Source organism: Melopsittacus undulatus, chromosome 1 (assembly GCF_012275295.1).
Source record: "Melopsittacus undulatus isolate bMelUnd1 chromosome 1, bMelUnd1.mat.Z, whole genome shotgun sequence".
NCBI classification, from domain to species: domain Eukaryota; kingdom Metazoa; phylum Chordata; class Aves; order Psittaciformes; family Psittaculidae; genus Melopsittacus; species Melopsittacus undulatus.
The window spans coordinates 33,800,623-33,818,871 of record NC_047527.1 but is presented as its reverse complement, the minus strand read 5'-3'; the positions used below and the strand labels follow the sequence as shown (position 1 = coordinate 33,818,871).

The 18,249-nt window shown below is 38.5% G+C and overlaps 1 protein-coding gene across 1 annotated transcript in view; it reads right to left on the bottom strand.

Annotated features, from left to right (window-relative positions):
• EYA1 (EYA transcriptional coactivator and phosphatase 1) overlaps positions 1-18,249 on the bottom strand; it is an 82,353-nt gene that overhangs the window by 49,744 nt on the left and 14,360 nt on the right. The window contains exons 4-8 of the mRNA XM_031050584.2: positions 17,158-17,227; positions 16,639-16,784; positions 12,310-12,447; positions 5,816-5,898; positions 5,220-5,406 (exon numbers count right to left, since the gene is read on the bottom strand). Of these exons, the coding sequence (XP_030906444.1) occupies positions 5,220-5,406; positions 5,816-5,898; positions 12,310-12,447; positions 16,639-16,784; positions 17,158-17,227 (624 nt within the window). The remainder of the gene's footprint in view (positions 1-5,219; positions 5,407-5,815; positions 5,899-12,309; positions 12,448-16,638; positions 16,785-17,157; positions 17,228-18,249) is intronic.

Sequence of the window (18,249 nt, the reverse complement as noted above, 5' to 3'; positions counted from 1 at the left end):
CAAAGGCATTGCAAATTTCAACAGACTTTTTCCATATTATGCTGAAGGAGTATGCAAAACAGAGTAAACACATATTAGCAAATTAATCATATCTCATGTAACAATGTAAATCATATGGATGAGATGGGCTGAACATGACCAGTATAGTCAAATGTCTGTTCAAGTAGATATGTAGAAATATTTTCTATTTAGATTGTGCCAAGAGCAATGGTTTCCCCTCAAGTCTTATACTTAAGTTTGAATAAAGACCTTAGGTACTCAGGCCAGTGTTATTTCAACTCCGGTATGCCAAAATAAAAATATAAGATACAAGTAGTTTGAATATGTCAGTGTCATGCTGTGATTTTCTTACTTTTGCATAAAGTTTACTTTTACATAAATAAAGCTAAACACAAAATTCCATGAGCACTATGCAAACTTATTCCTTTAGTGCTTACATAAACCTGGCCCATGATTAAGCAATGCAGCAGAATAACTTAGGTATTTTAAGATTTATTTTTTCTTTACATTCCCATAAAAATAGTATGACTACACCATTAGTAGTAAGTAAAAGTGCTAAGTAAATATTTCAAGAAGCACAACAATGCCTGCTGACAGGATCATAGATGGATGTCTTTAGTGCTGTTTTGACAAAATGTCAAAATCTTCGCAGGAAAAACGAATTCAGTGTCTGTCTATACAGGACCACAAGCATATTATTATAAGCAGAAACTCCCAACAGTCTGTTAAAAATATTGGCAAAAATACCTATTTATTTCAAGGCTTAGGTGACTTTTTGATTCAGGACTGTATACTCAAAATAATGACAAAATATCATACTAACAGTATATCTAACATATAACAGTATACCTTAGTTATGTATGGCAAAAACTATATTAATAAGCCCTGCAGTGGTTGATTTTTTTTTCTCCACCTTTCAATGTTAGGTCTAATTTATTGTTATGAAATATGATAAGGAGTAACTGTAAAAGTGGCTTTGCCTTTTGCAATATTACATGTGATATAGTGTTCAAGGAAAAAGAAGTTTAGTCTTTAAGAGCAAAATGGTGACCCATGGCTGAGAACAATTTTTTTTGGCTAGCATGGTCCTTGTGGGGTTTTTAATCTGCATTGTGAAGTATATGAGTAATATAAAAAATTCTCTTCCAGTAATATTTTAAACATACTTATTGCAGAAACCAAGAAAATTAAAAGAGATCAAATCTCAAGAACAATGCAAGTCTCTCTTGTGAGAAACACTGCTTAATAAATTATAAATACAGCATCTTATGAAACAAAAGGATAAATTCAAGTCTGCTGACTGAATTTCTAAACAAAAATCTGCACAAATCAAGATTTTTTTTCCAGCTGTCATGATGGAATTGACATACTTCAAGAGAAAATTAATAAAGTTTTTGAAAAAGTAGTCCTTTTCTATTTTAACGCTAAGAAATTATGAACGTTCCTCTGATTCTTTTAGAACATCAGGGTCGGCAGAATGGACTGGGCGCAAAACTCCTTCTGTCCAGGATAAATTTCAGTACTGGCCAACAGCAGGTGACTAGTTGAGAGAGCATAAAAAGGACACCTATGCAGAGTGCTAAATCATCCACTGTCTCCAGTGATTTTTTAATGTCAGGAATTTATTGAGTTGGCACTGGTATCTATGTAAATCCAGCCTTTGAGATTGTCTAGGCAGTGCTTGAACTGGCATAAACTTTTTGCATCCACAACATCCTGCAGCAAGGAGCTGCACGGCTTACCTAGAGGCAACATAAAGAAATATTTCCTTTTGTTCACTCTGAACCTGCTTCAGTGAATTGAAATATTGGAAGTGAGAATGAATTTTTGCTCACTAGTCTACTTTCTTATTTTTTATAATTTTAATTATTATTTCTTCTTTTACATAATATAGCTCACAAAAATTGGCAACTTACTGTTCATACCTGGAATATCTATTCATGTATGGACTGAAAGCTCATCAAAGAAGGAACCTAAGATTCCACTATTATTCTGATGAAAAACATTGTCTTCTCTAAAGTAAATGATAGAATCCTACAAGTGGAAAACAAACCAAAACCAAACTTCAAAAATTCTTATTTTTGAATTGAAACAAAATTTCCGATGAAATCTGAAGCAAAGCACATTAAAAAATTAAAATATCATACTGACTTTTTTTCTGTTTAATAATTTTCTCATTATGTCACTAGGAAAAGTGCAGCCTTCTATTAATGAGAAAAATAACATTAATTTGTATGTCTGTTTTATGGAAACTGAGACTATCAACCTCTGCCCAATCAAAAAGTTTTGTCAGACTAAGTTACAATAAATTTTTCAGATCCACAAAGGGAAGAGAAAGAAGAAACACTGAGCATGGAAAATCTTAGCTTCTTCTGCAAGAATCCCTGGATGTCCTGGATTGCATGACAAAAACTTGCCTATGTAGCTGGAACTGTGGGAAACCATAAGAGGATTATTTTATATTTAGACAAGAATTAAACATTTTTAAAGTGGCATTATTTGAACTTTTTAAGTCTGCAAAACTACTAAAAATGTTACAAGAGCACCTAATTTTTTCTTTTCAAATGTTTCTTACCAGACTCTTCTGCTTCACTTACTGGCTCAAATTCATAGGAACCACCTATATCTGTCAAATTTTTCTGGTGCCTCTGTAAACTCTGAAGGTTCTTCTGTGCTTGTCCTGGCATAGTTCAGAACAACATGGATTACAAGAGGTTTTTAAATATAGAAGATATGCAGGGATATGAACATCCAAGTAAGAACAGCTGCAATTCAGCAGCTGGAGCCAATCCTGATGGGTACAGTAGCCTAATACGATGGCTCTGCACTGCTCCTGATCATCCCTCATGCAAAGTTCCTCTTGTGGCAGAGAATCAGCAGCGTAATTTGCCCAGATGTGGCAAAACACCCTACAGAAATTTGACTACTTGTAATTAAAATTTGGTTAATTTGCACCTTTGCCCCATGTTTTTGACACAACTATGAATTTCCTTCTCTCTAATATGCCTTTCATTTGTCCCCACTCCACCATAATTCCCTTCCTCTCTTTGCTTTGACCCCAACCTTGCTTTGTCTTCCAAGCATACTGTGTATGAGCCCAACTGAGGCTTTGCAATACCCCTCAGCAAGAAGAAAGTAAAAAAATTTACACTGTCCAAGGGGAAACAGCAGGCAGAATTAAGGCTGTAGTTAAACTGAACACTAAATAGAGGTACTCATCCTTCTGTACTCAATACAGGAAGAGTCTAAATGGGCATGATCCTAACTTCAATGCATAAAGACAAACACATAAATGGAGAAATCTAGGTGTAGCCCTATACCTTCTGCCAACTGCAACCTCGCTGGTGAAGGGGAACAGAGAGATGGCTTCCTTCTAATAAAGAGTGGCCCACAGCAGGTACTTTCCCAAAAGAGTCCCTGCCTGCAGTACAAGCAGCCAGCTCAAGATAACCCCATAGCCACATTGAATTCTTATTTTCAAACTATTTGAATTAACTTTTTCAGAGCTGTTAAACCATTGACATAAATATCTCAGGGAAAGAGCCAACTGTCCCAGCAGTGCCAGAGGAGGACATGTCGAAGCAATGGCTAAGGAAGAGAACCATGGATGTACAGCTTTCAATACATGAAAGCATAAACTAGAAGAGGGCTTAGTGCAAGACAAATTCTTAGGTGCCTACCTAGCTCTTTCAAATGTTTAGACAAAACTTTGTTAGTAAGAGTGTGGAAGATTTGAAGGAAAAAATAAATTTATTTAAAAGGAACTGATAGAAAAGTTTTGTCCAGGCTTACAGAGCACAGAAAACTAAACTGGAAAGCAGCCTTTAAGCCATTCAGTTTGAGCTTGGGAAAAATGCACCTTCTCTTATTTGTATGTGTGTTTACTGTTGCTTTTAGCAAGTATCAACTACTTTTAAAAAATATACATGGAGATTTTGCAAAAGATCAAGACCCAGATGATACAACAATTCAACTTCAGTATCTTCATAAAAGCTAAAACTTGATCCCATTTGGTTTTGAGGGTAAGAGGAACTTAGTGCTTCCAACTTGAAAAGCAAACAAACCCACAAGAAAACAAACAAAAGAAGAAGTTAACAACAAAGTGAAAAGCAGAGTAATTATGTAGACACCCATATGCATCCACATATTCTAAAAGCTGCACATCAATATTCATTTATATATTTAGAAATATTCATTTCTCAAATACATTGCACACGCATGTGATCTTCTGCATATAAACACATGCACCAACTGTATTTTCTTTCCCTACTTACTTTCAGCACATGTGTCAAAAGAGAACACTGTATACATTTTCTTTAGGCATAAACATGCAAAAAAACAAGAGTCGCAATTTAAACTCACATTGCACATGCAAGACTGGTCCCATCAAGTACATTAAGAAAACTGAAAACAACCTTCCCCAACAAAGCTTCAAAACCTCCTGATAACTTGCCAAATCATAGCTGTTTTTTACCGCATTACTGAAAAACATATCTGCAACATTGGATTTTCTCTCTGACAGATTTCAAACTTCTGCCATCTACTAACTACTGACATGCTTGAACCATTAAAAAATGGGTTTTTTCAATAATGGGAAAAGTATTTTTCATCCCTCATTTCCAAAACCAGCTGGAGCAGTTTGGCATAAATGTTCAAAAAATATCTCAACTTGTAAAGGACTGCCAAATTCCAGCAAGAAAGGTAAAATGACTGGGAAAAAGGACAAACCACTGAAAATCTTTCCTCAAAATGGAAACACTTGTGCCATTTCAACTCCCTATTACAAGCATTATTATATCCCCTGAAAGTGAAAAGCACAAAAGTTCTCTTTCAAGTGGACAGTTGAGCTCTGGTCTGAAGGCTGCCTGATTTCAGTCTTACTTAGGAAAAATCAAAGGAGTTTATCTTAATAACAATAGAGCTTAAAAGCACCGCGTTTCAGTTTAGTGTAAAGACTTTCCCATATCTTGCAATTTTTAACACAAGTATTATACAAAAACATACAACCAATTTGTATTTCACACAAGCTTTAAAACTGGTACTGATCCTGGTTTTTCTTTAGTCTATTTTCTGTTAGAATTTGTGCAAGATGTGCCACAGGCTCAGGATTAAGAAATAATAATAAAAAAAAAATCAACGACCAAAAAAAAAATCCAATTCAATCCCCTTTTAACTTACAAAAACGTGCCTCATAGGGACCATAAAATCTATGTAATTACCTGCTGCAGGATCTGTAACCGCTTGACTGGTGATGCCAGATGGTGGTTCTTGAAGCTGGTATGTTGCATTTGTGGAGGGTGTTGTTGGGCTGGTGTTACTGTTTGTCATGTAATGTGAAGGATATGGTGAGCTATTATAATACTGTGCATATTGGCCCTGGCCAAAACTGGGATAAGAGGGATATTCCTGCAAGAATGGGAAAAAAAAAGCAACTGAATAGTCCATCAAAGGTTTGCTACTTTTTAGTACAAATTCCAAAATATAACTACAAACACATGTCAGACTTTCAGCACGTATGCTTCCTGGACTAGATGCTGTAGGTCACAAAACTGTGAGGCATAAAAATGAAATCTAAATTACATGCAATTTTCTCATGCAAAGAGTTTATTAGATACATTGTGGAAGGTACATATGTAAGAACATCAACCCCAGACAATTAGTTCTCCTACTGGAAGATGACAAATTGAAGAAAAACATTTATAAACATTGGTTTAACTTGGAAGGATGTTAATTTCTTTCAAAAAGCTTTTTAAGGGCTTCATTTTTTCAGTGTTTGAGAATTTTAAGTTTCCTCAACTCATATTTACAAATTTACCTGCTGTGAACTATTAAATCCAGTAGAATTTGTGAGTGAATTATTTCCTGCATATATTCCTGATGATGTTGTAAAACTGCTGCCTGAAATGAAATGAAAAATTATGTGAATTACTAAAACACTGTATCAGAAAATAACTTCCATCATGTGATTATATCATAAGGATATGGCATATTTGTAATTTTTCCCATATGTTGACCGATTTGGTTGTCAACATCTCTGTAACATGTTAATATATGGAAAGTGATAATTCATCGCTGCTATACCCTGTGCTTCATTACTGCAACATAAAGAGAAACTTGAAATTTAGACAGGAATTTGGAGCCATCTCAGATCTGATTATTAGGCTATCCCAACCCTCAAAATAATACCCATCACTGGAAGTAATGAGGGTTTCTTTACTTTCTGCTTCTGTTGAACAGTAACTGTGAGCCTTGTCTTGAGAATGCCATCTCCCCTCACTGAAGCCCACTGGGTCGACTTCTCCTACCACCTATGAGAATTGTGTCCTTTGCTCCTCACAAGAACAGCAAAAGCCACAGCTCCCTGCTCCTGAGCTCAGCAAGACTGCCAAGCCATTAGGACTCACTAATCGATCATAGACAGCCTTTGGCTGCAAACCTTTTCCTTTTTTGATAGAGTCTACTGGGCATGACACAAGGGAAAAAAGTACCTCTCTGAGAAGGGAGACCCAAGATAGATTGAATTTAGCCCAGGGACTGAATTACCACCTTCACCTCCCTCCCCCTCCCCTGCCCCTTCATGAGCCACCAAAAATAGACAGATGGGGCTCTTGTTTAATACCTAACCTGAGAAGCTGTTCCACTAAAAGGGCAGCAACCCCCTTTCAGCTGTTTTTCCCTTGCTGGTTATAACCTGGGAGTGACACAACCACCAGCTGAGACATATGGATGCACAGGGTGAAGCTACATAAGCTACCAGAAAGTCTGTAATGAGGCAACCTACTGAACTCGTCCAGCGGGAGAGCACCAGCGCACAGGTTGTGTACAGCCTCCCTCACCACTGAAACCTGCCTCGGTGCAAAGATATACTCAGACCTTGGGAGCAAAAGCTTGCAGGTGAGCAGAGGAGGCAAGAAGGGATGGAAATCAACAGGGAGCTAGGTGCAGATGCACTGATCCTCTGATATCCCCAACATGACCCAATTAACAACCAAATCCTATACAGTGGCTACTCACTGGAAAAAAGTGACTTTTCTTGCAGCTCCAAACAGTTAGGAATGCAGGCAGGGCTGCATGCTTTGTACAACCCCTCAAGGGTATTTGTGAGCTATTTACATTTTTAAACAAAAAACCCCAAACCAATAGTTATTCTAGACATAAGAAGTCAAAAGGAAAAATATTTAAATGCTTTGATTGCAAAAGATACTAAAACCACATAGAAGTTAAGCCTAAAAGTAGGAGATGTGAAGTCCAACAGCAGTGGGAGCAAAAGATGAAGCTTAAACTTAACATGTGATAATGACTGTAAACATTTCCCTTGTATTTGCTCTTAGTGCAAAAGCTCTGTGATTGTTGATAGATGCCACTAATCCTGTGAACTAAAATAAGATTACTTCAGCAGAAGAGTTGACATCCAAGTTTAGCAGATAGTACAGATAAACAGTACTAATGAGAAAAACATGTTTTAAGTTTAATTTAAAATTGGAAAACAGATGTTATTTTTTATTATAACAAACCCCAGAGCCAAAATACAGCTGAAAAATATTTTAAATTGCAAAACTTTGAAATACTATTTTATTTCTAATAGTGCTTTGGCTGGAAGAATGTAAGTCACTGTGTCTATTTCTGTAGTTATTTCTGAGTGACGCACTAATGCATTCAAACACAGGTATTATAGGTGCACGGTTTGAGCCATTCTAGAAAGATATAAAAGGCCTCTTGTAAGAAGAAATAAAAAACTAACAAAAAATCCCAACTTTTTTTGAGGAATACGTTATCTTTCCACAGAAAGTTTGGCAAATAATTTGCAAGAGCAAATGAGAAAAGTAATTACATGCCAGCCAGCATCTCTCCCTCTCACACAAAGACACACACATACTAACATGCAGATCTCTCTTTCATCTCATGGTCAGCACTGGCTCCTATGGAGGAGGGGTAGGGGTCTCCTAGACCGTAACAAACAAGAAGCACGTTTCTCAGAAACAGCTCTGTGGGCCACCCAGAACTACTGGCCTAAAGCTGTTTTTAAAATACTCCAATTTTGCCATTTGTTTTTTAAATACTCAGCCACAGCACAGCATAGGGCTGCTGTCCTGCCTTAGCTGAACAAACACAAAAATAAGAACCTCTACAAAACGCACAAGATTTATTGCCCCATGTTGGCCAGCTACATAGCTTTAAAATGTGATAAAAGCTGTAAATTGCAGGTCAAAGGTCTATTTTGCAAAGAGTGCAGACTCACATTAAAGCTGGGAATCCTAGTCAGTGTCGGAAGATGGCTGGACCCTGCTGGGACCAGGGCGCAGGGCTTGCCCCCTTGCTTCTGCGAGGCGCGGGATGCGGTTCTCCCTTGGGTATTTGCCACAAGAGTCCATTTGCTTTTCTAGCTCAGACTCCTTGCCATGGGGTATGTCTATCATCAGGGTACAATGTATGCAGCAGAAGTTTAGTGCAGCTCTCCTGGGAAAGCCTAAGATGGCCAGATGGGCTATTTAAGCTCAAGGTTTCTTCCATTTACTTACAGTGTTTAAAAATCCTTGGCAAACTCCCCCTTGTTGTCCTAGTAACTGCTTAGCCATCCAGCACAATATTTTTATACTGTATAATAATAACTGAATACCTTAACGTTTACTTTTTTATGGTAGAATTCCCAAACCAATTGGTTAGTATATTCTCAAACATCACAGTCGTGGTAACTAAAACAACACTGGTGCTCATCAGAGGTCTAGTACCTTTCCAGTGGTGGGTGCAGGGTAAAAGCCACACTTCTATCACAATCAAAGGATACCCAAGAAGAGAGTTGCAACTGAAGATCATCTATTGGCATTTTCCCAAGCCCTTCCCCACTTCATTTATCCTCCCTGAGCAATCCTTACAACTCTGCCAATATAGGAACAACGGCCCATTCCCACAGCCATTAGTCATGTAAGTGGTCTTTCAACATCTATGAGGCAACTTATATGAAAAACAGCTTAAGGAACATACTAAAGTAAGGGGGAGGGAGTGTGAAGATGGGGTGGCAGAACCACCTAGGTCCTCTTCCCACCCTCTCCCCTCCACACCCCCTTTTATAGGAATTACAAATTTGTAACAAACAAAAATCCAATTACCAGAATAACCTTAGCAAGGAGTCACAGGCAGCAATTTTCCTCATCATTTTCAGAAGTTGGCAGTCTTTCCCTCCGCTATTGTTTCGTGACTAATCACAATGTAATTTTAGCAGGGTCAGAAAAAGCACTGGGTTTAATTGGCTGCACACGCACTGCGAGGAAGCGTCTTTACATTGCAGGGAGACATCCACCCCAGGGAGAGGAACCTGAAGAACTCTTAGGCTTTGGAGCACAAGGTAACCCCACTCAGGAAGCACAGCCATGGCAACTGCAAGGCTGCTAGGAAATCCCCTTTACTGCAGGCAGGAACGCCAGCAGGGCCGCAGGCGCACTGTCATGTAAGGCTTGGTTGTGAAGGAGGTTGTGGGATCCATTATCCCCATTTAGCAGCTCAGCAGCCGCATGCGGGAGATGAAGAACAGCTATTGCAGGCTGTGACAAGGCTGAGGCTGCAGCCTGCCCATCTAGTGCTAGAGGGGAAAGGGAGAATAAACTCATTTCCCTCTGGAGGTTTCTGCACAAACAACTGAACAGCGAACAGCAGCAGCACTACCCCCGTCTTCTGTCAAGAGAATCAATTTTGTCCTTAAATAATAGTTGAAACTATGAAGAGGTTCTCCTTCCAAAACTGAATGAGGAAAGGGAAACAAATGTTCCTGTTTACTTTTAACATCTGTTCAATCCAATGGAAGAATTAAGTTAATTTAAAGTTGTTTCAAATTCAAAATTTAGCCCAATTAAAACATTAAAAGGATATATATTCTCATGTACAGTATAGATATATACTGTCAACATTCAACTGCAAGAAGTTCAGCAATGTGATTACTTTCTACTTAGCTTCTAACAACTCTGCCAAGTTTTTAATTTGAAATATTCTCCTTATTTCCACACCTATGGCCTCTAAGATTTCCATAGGAGACCAATCCTTCCCTCATGCACAAGACATGCTGTTTCTGAGCACAACAAAAATGACACAGCCACCACAGAGACTCTGAGACTGTGTCTCTTCTAGCCAAGCACAGTTCTGCTGCCTTTCATGGGAGGGGAGTTCTCAGCCTAAGCACAGCACAGCTGGAGCAGAACTCAGGCTCAGACCCCCTCCTCTCACAACCCTGTAGACAAGACTGTTGTGAAATCAATGCCTCTGACCCTTCTCTCATTAGAGCTTCACAACTGGGTCATCTTTAACACATTTCTTTTGCAGAATATTTTTAGATCTTTGCTGAAATGCTTTCCAAGATCTTATTGTTCCATTTCTTGACAACTGCCACCCTTTCATGACCTTGACAATTCCAGTCGTATACACGTTTTGCATATTGTGGAAAACAAAGCAACAACCTTTATGACAGACCTCTATGTAGTCCATTGACCAAGCCCTAGTTTTGCTCTACTAATACCAGAATTCACTTAAATTTTCTAACAAGCACACTTTCACATTATCCCATGCTGCTTGCCCTTTCCTCCCTCCATCAAATGAGTTTCCCACACACATATGCAAAACTACTTCATTGTCCTTCCTAAAATCACTTCTTATTGACATCCCTCTGCTCTGTATCTTACACCCCCCACCCCCCACCCCCCCCCCTTTGGAGCTGCTAGATAACCAGTATGGGGTGACGACTGTGTATTATGCCTAACCAGTGTCAGCTTTATTGTTACATTAGACTTTCTTAGCCCATGTGTTTTATTTTAGCCTCCAACTTCTGTGGGAACTATATTTTAATTTGGCTGTATAAATTGGCACAAGATCCTGATACATGACTATGGCATGAAGGCACTACTGCAGTAGAAATTATAGGCAACATAGACATGATTTTTTCAATAACTCTATTTTCTCACAACCATGAATTACCAGTTCCTTAAAAGCTGGAATGTTGATTCAGGAGCTCCTCATAGCTGCTGCTCCTGGCAAGCATTCTTAGCTCTGTCCTACAGACAGGTAGTGTTTTACAGGGGGATATATGTGTTTAGTTTTTTGAGTGCGGCTATCTGCAGAAAGCAAAACCAATAACCTGATTATGGTTATATGTACACTGATAGGTAGATCACCACTACTCAGCATGTAGATGAAAGTTTGCATACTACTCATACTATCTTCCTCTCACTTGACAGAACACAGTACAAGTAGGCAATACTTCAGATGTCAGATGGTAGCTTCTGCCCTACAGAACTACTCAACATGTAGTTCAAAAAGGGATTAAAAAAACCCCAAATAAACCCAAGCAAAAAATATCTCCCTTCTATATGAGCACAGAACTGAATCAATATACCTCTAAAGCCATGTAGCAAAAGCAAAACCTCATTCATTTGGTTTCTGAAAGCATTTCTGCCTCAAGACATATCATGCAGCATTTACGTGATGGTGCATAGTCTAAATGGAACATGATAATAATAAAGAGAAGCACCAAACTTTTAAAAAAATGCGGTCTGATTCTGTGAGCGATCATGTATTTCAACAGTCCTAAAATCTGAAATACACCTGATTTCAACTGCCAAATGCAGGGGTGAAAAGTCCTGCAGCAGGACACCCAAAATTAGCTATTTGTAGTAAACAAAGATTTTTTTTAAATATCCCTTAAAATGGTGGAAATCCAGAAACAGGCACACCCAGTAACTTCCCGATACAGAAGGGGAAAAAGGAATTGGGAGAACAAGGTGAAAAGATATTAAGTAAACTAAACAGGCAAGTAAGGCTACAAAATATAATTGATAATAATAGCCTGCACATACAGAGGCTTACAGCTTTTAAATAGACTTCAAAGAGACAGACTTCAATCATTACTTAGCTACCTCCACAGCTGCAGTAAGTATTTTTATCTTCCTCTCCCTCCCCAAACACACTCAGGTGTCAAATTATATTTGGCACTTCCTAAATTCATAATCCTGACACGTTTTCCAGGACTTGCTTTGTCACATTCATTTGTTGAACTATTACTATTCGGAGATCCATTTTTACTGTAATAACACTACAACACTTCACTATTTCAAAATTAATGAAGTGAGTGATCTTTGAAATTACTGAGAGCTGGCCTGTCGCTGCTCTCAGTAAAGGCAACCATCATTGCAACTCCAACTGCAATAACATCCGAAGTGCTCAAGCAAACATTCACTTTTATCCTAGGAATGTAAAGAAACAAGGGAAAAAAACCCCAAGCATCATATTAACTACATATACTTAATGGTAATATCTTTTTATACAGACCTTGCATTTGGTAGCTATAGGGAGCCTGTCCAGGTTGAGGTGTGCTAAAACTGGCACCGTAGCTTAGAAATCCTGTCTGTCCAGGTGACTGTGACTGTGCCAATCCACCTTCTGTCTTGATGCCTGCCCACAATGCACCTAAATCAGTTAGTGACAGCAAATCTATTTGTTCATATTCAAACAGGGATGGAAAATAAAATCACTTGATTAATAGCATTATTAACATATAAGTATTATTGCATGCATGAGAGAACAAATATCAAGAACATACACAAATGAACAGGGTAACGGCAGTCTAAAAGCACACATAAAACTGAAGTTCACCAGGGAGAGGTTAAATTCAAAACCGTGTTTCCAATAACTGCAAAAGAAATTTATACATGAACAGGAAGTTGCATTATTCCTTTTTTCCTTTCCTGCCAGAGGCTAACTTTTCCATATATTCATGATATTTCACAGAGGTAGATCAGCAACTTTATAAGATTTTAATGAAGCATAGCATAGCCAAGGCCTCCTGCCATCTACCCATTACTGACATAACTGAGATTTGCATTGTGTAATATTCCTTCATGAAAATTACGTGGCTGTGAGTGCAAAGGCCTTCTAAGGAACTGGAAGTGGATAAAGAGAACTAGCAGTATTAAGTATAACAATGATTTTCAAAGCTAATTAAACACTATAGGAGGCATTCAGTCTTTTAACAAATAAACACCTAATAGAGAGGAACTATTCCTGAAGCAATCTCCCAAACTGGGAAAAACATAGCAGAGAGTCATTAATCTGCACTGACAGGGAAATCCATTACACATCACACTACCCTCTCATTTCCAAATTTTGCAATAAAAGAATCCAAAGTCCGATTAAATGAACCACTTGCCTCCCAACTTCAGTGATTCTTCCCCTAATTTGTAAGGCAACAAGCAAGTAAATATCAGCAAGTGAAACACTGAGGAAACACACACAATTCAGCCTCTGTCTCTTAGTTTTAATTATAAGGTTGTCCCAACATGAACTACCATTTAAAAATAATTATAGCCAAAGCAATGGAAAAGTAATACAATACTCTTAGGTTTCACTGTGGCATTCAGTGATACCTCATTGTTCAGAAACCACCGTTATTTGAACTGAATTAACTAAGTGTGAATTAGTAACATTCCTTTGAAAATTACTGTTAACCTATGTCCATTTCCTGGTTGGATTTTTTTTTCTTTTTTTTTTTTTAAACAATATTCAGTGCTTGAAGGTAGAGGTCTGAGAAGTCGCTGTGTTTGCAGAGCTTCAATATCTCCCTATGTACAATTGGCAGCATGTTTTCTTCTGCCATTTAAATCATTATTTTTCAACTGCTGTCATTAATTACCCTTAATTCCTTCTGCCAGACCTGCTAACTGCCAGACTGACCCTGTTTGCTTGCTTCTTCTGTTTCATGTTACAATTAAACAATCCCAGTGACGAATCTGACACCTTGTTTCCAAGGGGAAACTCCTGCTATGGATGTTTTGGTATCAATGAACTCTATTTGTTCTCTGCTTAAGGACTTCTGAAATGCTGATTAAATATTACTTAGAGAAAGTTTAACTAAATCAAGCATTAAACTTCTAGTCCAGTTTTAACAGCCTGATTCAACTCTCCATCTCAGACAAAGCGGGAGGAGACAATCAAAGGCAATGCCACTGAGTGAAGAAAACTTGGCATCAACATGCCCTTCTGCAAACCTCCATGCTATGAAGAGCCTTTTATCTCCTGGGACTTACTCTTCCCACCTGCTCTCATCCAGAAGGCCTTCACTCATCATACCCTGATGCCCCCTTCTTCTTCTCCCAAGTCTAATTTATGCAAGGATGTGGAAAGGGACAGTGAGAAAACATAAGGGGACTGCCAAAATCTGAGAAGAAAAAAGTTGGTAAGTGAAGCTTTTGCTAGATGCTGGTACCGGAGCAGGCAGGAAGAAGGAGCTTCAGGAAATTCTCCAGCCTCCTCAGGGGCTTTGCAGATGAACCAGAGCCAGGAGCCCCTGGGAGGCAGCTGTCAGTGGCATTCCCCTCCACCCCCCTTCCTGCCTGCATGGCTGCACCACAGTGGAGCTGGGGGAGTGGAAAAATGAAAAGGCTAGAGGAGCATTCGAGACAGCATCTTTCCAAACTCTGCCCTAGAGAGAAAACTTGAGGAAGGTTGATAGGGGAATTCATGAATATTTTCTCTTCCAGTGAGTTCCAGAGTAAAGAAAGAAAAAGAAAGAAGTTCCCCGCTCCAACTCAGTTTTTCCTTTCACATATGTCATAAGCCTCCTCTCTTTATACCTGCTGGAAGCTTTCTCCCTAGATGAGAGAAAGGAGAGGCAGATGGAACATGGGGTCTAAGATTCAGACCAGAGACAAGAATTTTGGCTCTAAACAGGCTTGACTGTGGCAAATGAGCATTCCAGTGTTCCCCATGTAATTTATTTTGGGAGCATGGATTGTATGATGTACCTTAACTATACAAAAATATATATGGTGTTAGGTCCCAAAACTTTTTAATAGCTATTTACTTTTAAATATTACTCATATAAAGTACATCAGCAGGGAGCACCCTAGACCCAGTCATGAAGCACAGTCTGAAAACAACAAAACATGTTAAAATCCACTTAGCTTAGGAGCTAGGGGTTTCAGTGGGCAAAATCAGCTCTGCAATGTAAAAAGTTAGGCAAAAATTACCTGAGGTCCTAGGCACAGGAATGGACTGGGCAAGAAAGCAAAACAAAACCAAAGAGGAGGCAGGCATGTTAACCCCTGGTGAGCAGTTGCCAAGTAAAGCAACTCTCAATTATAGCTCAGATGACAGCAAGACAGCTGAACTCAAGTACTGAAATCTTGAAATCAAGGCCTTGCTGAAGTCAGTGGGAATTTTGTAGTTGACTTCAGTGAGGTCAGGATTTCATCCAGAGGAACCAAGCAAAAACCAAAAATTCACTGTTTGAGCTACCCAAGCCACCATAGCCAGACAAGTATGAGCATGAGGTGTCCACAGGAGAAAGAGGTCAAGAAAACCGTGGTGGGGAAAGCAGTTGCCTGTTATCACACCCCCTGATCCAGTGGGAAAGAGCAGAGAGGCTCTCAGCAGCAGCATGAACTTGTGGGTGGGGGGGTCGGCAAGAATCTCCACTTTTTGTAGCCTTGCAAATGTAGTTTGAATATCCTTAAAGTATTTTCTGAATCTAAAATATGTGGATTTGAAGTGAAACTGAAACACACAATTCATGTTTCTAACCATACTTTTGGCAGTAAATAATCAAGGCTGTAGCCACAGAAAGAATGTTTCCTTGGATTGTAATTATCATGATATACTAATGAAACACTTTTTTTAAAGTAAGGGAGAATAACAATCTATTTCTTGTACCTACTGTTCGCAATAGCCTGCTGTAGGATATACTTGAGACCCCTTGGTTTCCACTGCAGATTTTATGATGATCCACCAGTTTTGCACTTGGAAAGTTTTAATGATTTTTAGGGGTACAGCTTGTATTGTAAGTTCTGTTCTTTTGGTATAAAACTTACATTACCTGAATGTAGCTTTACAAAATATACTGCTAAAAGCATGTGGATTGTATATTTTTAATATGTTCCACCAGAGGAATATAAGACCTATTTTCTAATAATGCATCCTTGCTGCTGAGCTGCTCTGTGGTCTGCCAGCAGACAGTCTGGCAGCAAAATGGTCTCACCCACAGCCACTTGTTTTTAAATTAAATTTTTTTGGAAATCTTTCTACTTAGTGCTATCTCCTTCATCAAGCAGACAGGGCTTTAGTGGTGATTTACCTCAATTTTCACCTCCAGGGAGTTTCAAAACAACTGGAAGTCAGATTTATTTTATCTTTTGAGGGGGTCTTTTTAAATCAGTTTTTCACCTGATGAAAATCAGCACAGCTTCACTGGTTCATCTGGGTTTCAGTAACCTGGATCAGCTGATATTCAGTGCTTTATGTACCAATGTACCCTACTGTATTGCTGGACAGCAGAGCTCCTCAGCAAGTCACCAGGAACTGTGCCTGCGTAAAGGAAGTCCCTAAACCTCTTTTCCCATTTCTTTTTTTTTAACATCACATCATCATTAAAATCCTAATGAATCTCTCCCCTTGATTCCAAAACAGAGTCATCTTCCTGAGTAGCTTCTTAGCTCTTTAATATATAAAATAAGCATTACTCTCTCCAATGGGGAAATTACCAGTCTTTCACAAGAGACACTAGAGAGCACAGCTGTCCCACTAAGCAGTAATGTAAGGATCACATAATCTTGATCTAAAAAACATTTAACTCAAGAATAAAATAACACGTATGTGATTTCTTACCATATGAAGGGATTCCATAGGGCTGGCCTGGCTGGGGGTAAGTGGCATAAGCTGTAGCTTGTTGCATCCCTGTTGTAAACTGTGTCTGCCCATATGCAGCCATCGTTTGTGAAGAAGGGGTAGGAAGAATATGTGGGTATGGTCTGCTATTGATTACAAATGACAGAAAATAGGACAGACACTGCATTAGACAGGCATTTGTGTACTTATTTTTAGCCTTATTATAATCCCGCTACTTCATTAACACATAATTATAGCCTGTGCTAAACAACAGAACATCTCAAAGACAAAACAACAATAAGAAATCAATAATAAAAGAATAAGTAAAATAAGAACTTTCCAAATATTTTTCAAATACATTCTTAGCATTTAAAAATAATATTTTTTCCCCAGAAGCTGCTGCAGTTTAAATTATGACTTAACAGATGGACCCAATTATTTTTTTAAATGAGGTTAAAATCTGCCAATTTCAGTTATTATTATTATTACGACTATTATTATTTTTAAAAGATATCATACTTGGAAGGGTAAATCTGTGGTGGGGAGAACTGGTGTGTTTGTCTTGGGCTGAAACCACTGCTTCCAATTGCTGCACCAAGGAGAAAAGAAAGCACACAGAAGTGTAAATACACACACCAAAGATAAATATTATTTTTCCTAATAGAATTTCATAGTATTAACAAGATTTTAATTAAATTCAAGTATCACTGATACCTTAGATAGAAAATAATATTTTATCAGGAACTATGCAAGAATGCTTAACATTAAAATCTTGATTACAAATCTCAAATACTAAATTACCCCTTTGTACAACTCCTGAGCAATAGTCTATTCTTTGCTCACACACAGACAACATTTTCAATGCAAACAACTTATTTCCGAATGGAAACATTTCCCTTCATATTTTCAAAGGATTGTTGATATCTCAAGTGCAACATTTTATTAACTTTTAGAATTTTTAAGATCTACATTTTATGAAGGAGCTTTATGCATGCCTCGATTGAAAACATATGGCCAGCTTCAGAGCACATGCTTCTTTTTTTTTTAATAATCCATAATACAGATGATGTATTAACATATTACACTTCCTTCTCTTTTGCCCCATCTTATCTGCTTTCTAAAATGCTTTCAGACTGTCAAAACAGTCAGCATTGCATAAAGACGTCCAATGTGCAAATGTTCTTAGTGAAACAATGAAGCCTAGAAGGCTAAATAGTGAGCTTCTCCCCTGCAGCCCAGCCACTGTTAACACAGAGCTTTAAGCCAATCCATACCAATTTCTTTCGGTATTTTTGGGTGCTGCTGAGAGCGTGGCAGATGTGCTGGCATGCTCTGCTCTAGGGGTTATGTTCGGGAGCTCTTCCCTCTCTGGTTACCATTTGGGTGCCACTTCTTCTCTACGTCCCAAGGTGGGTTTTGAAGCCTCTGCCAGGAAGGGGTCAGCGGCAGGTTATGAGACTACTGTAAAATCAGACAGCCAGAGAAACAACAGGCCCTATTGCTAAGTACTTGGAAATAAACAAGGCACGGATAATTACCCTTCGCCAGCTACCCTTTTCCTGGCCAACTACAGGGAAAATCCATCATCTTTACACTCCAGGAGCACTTGCG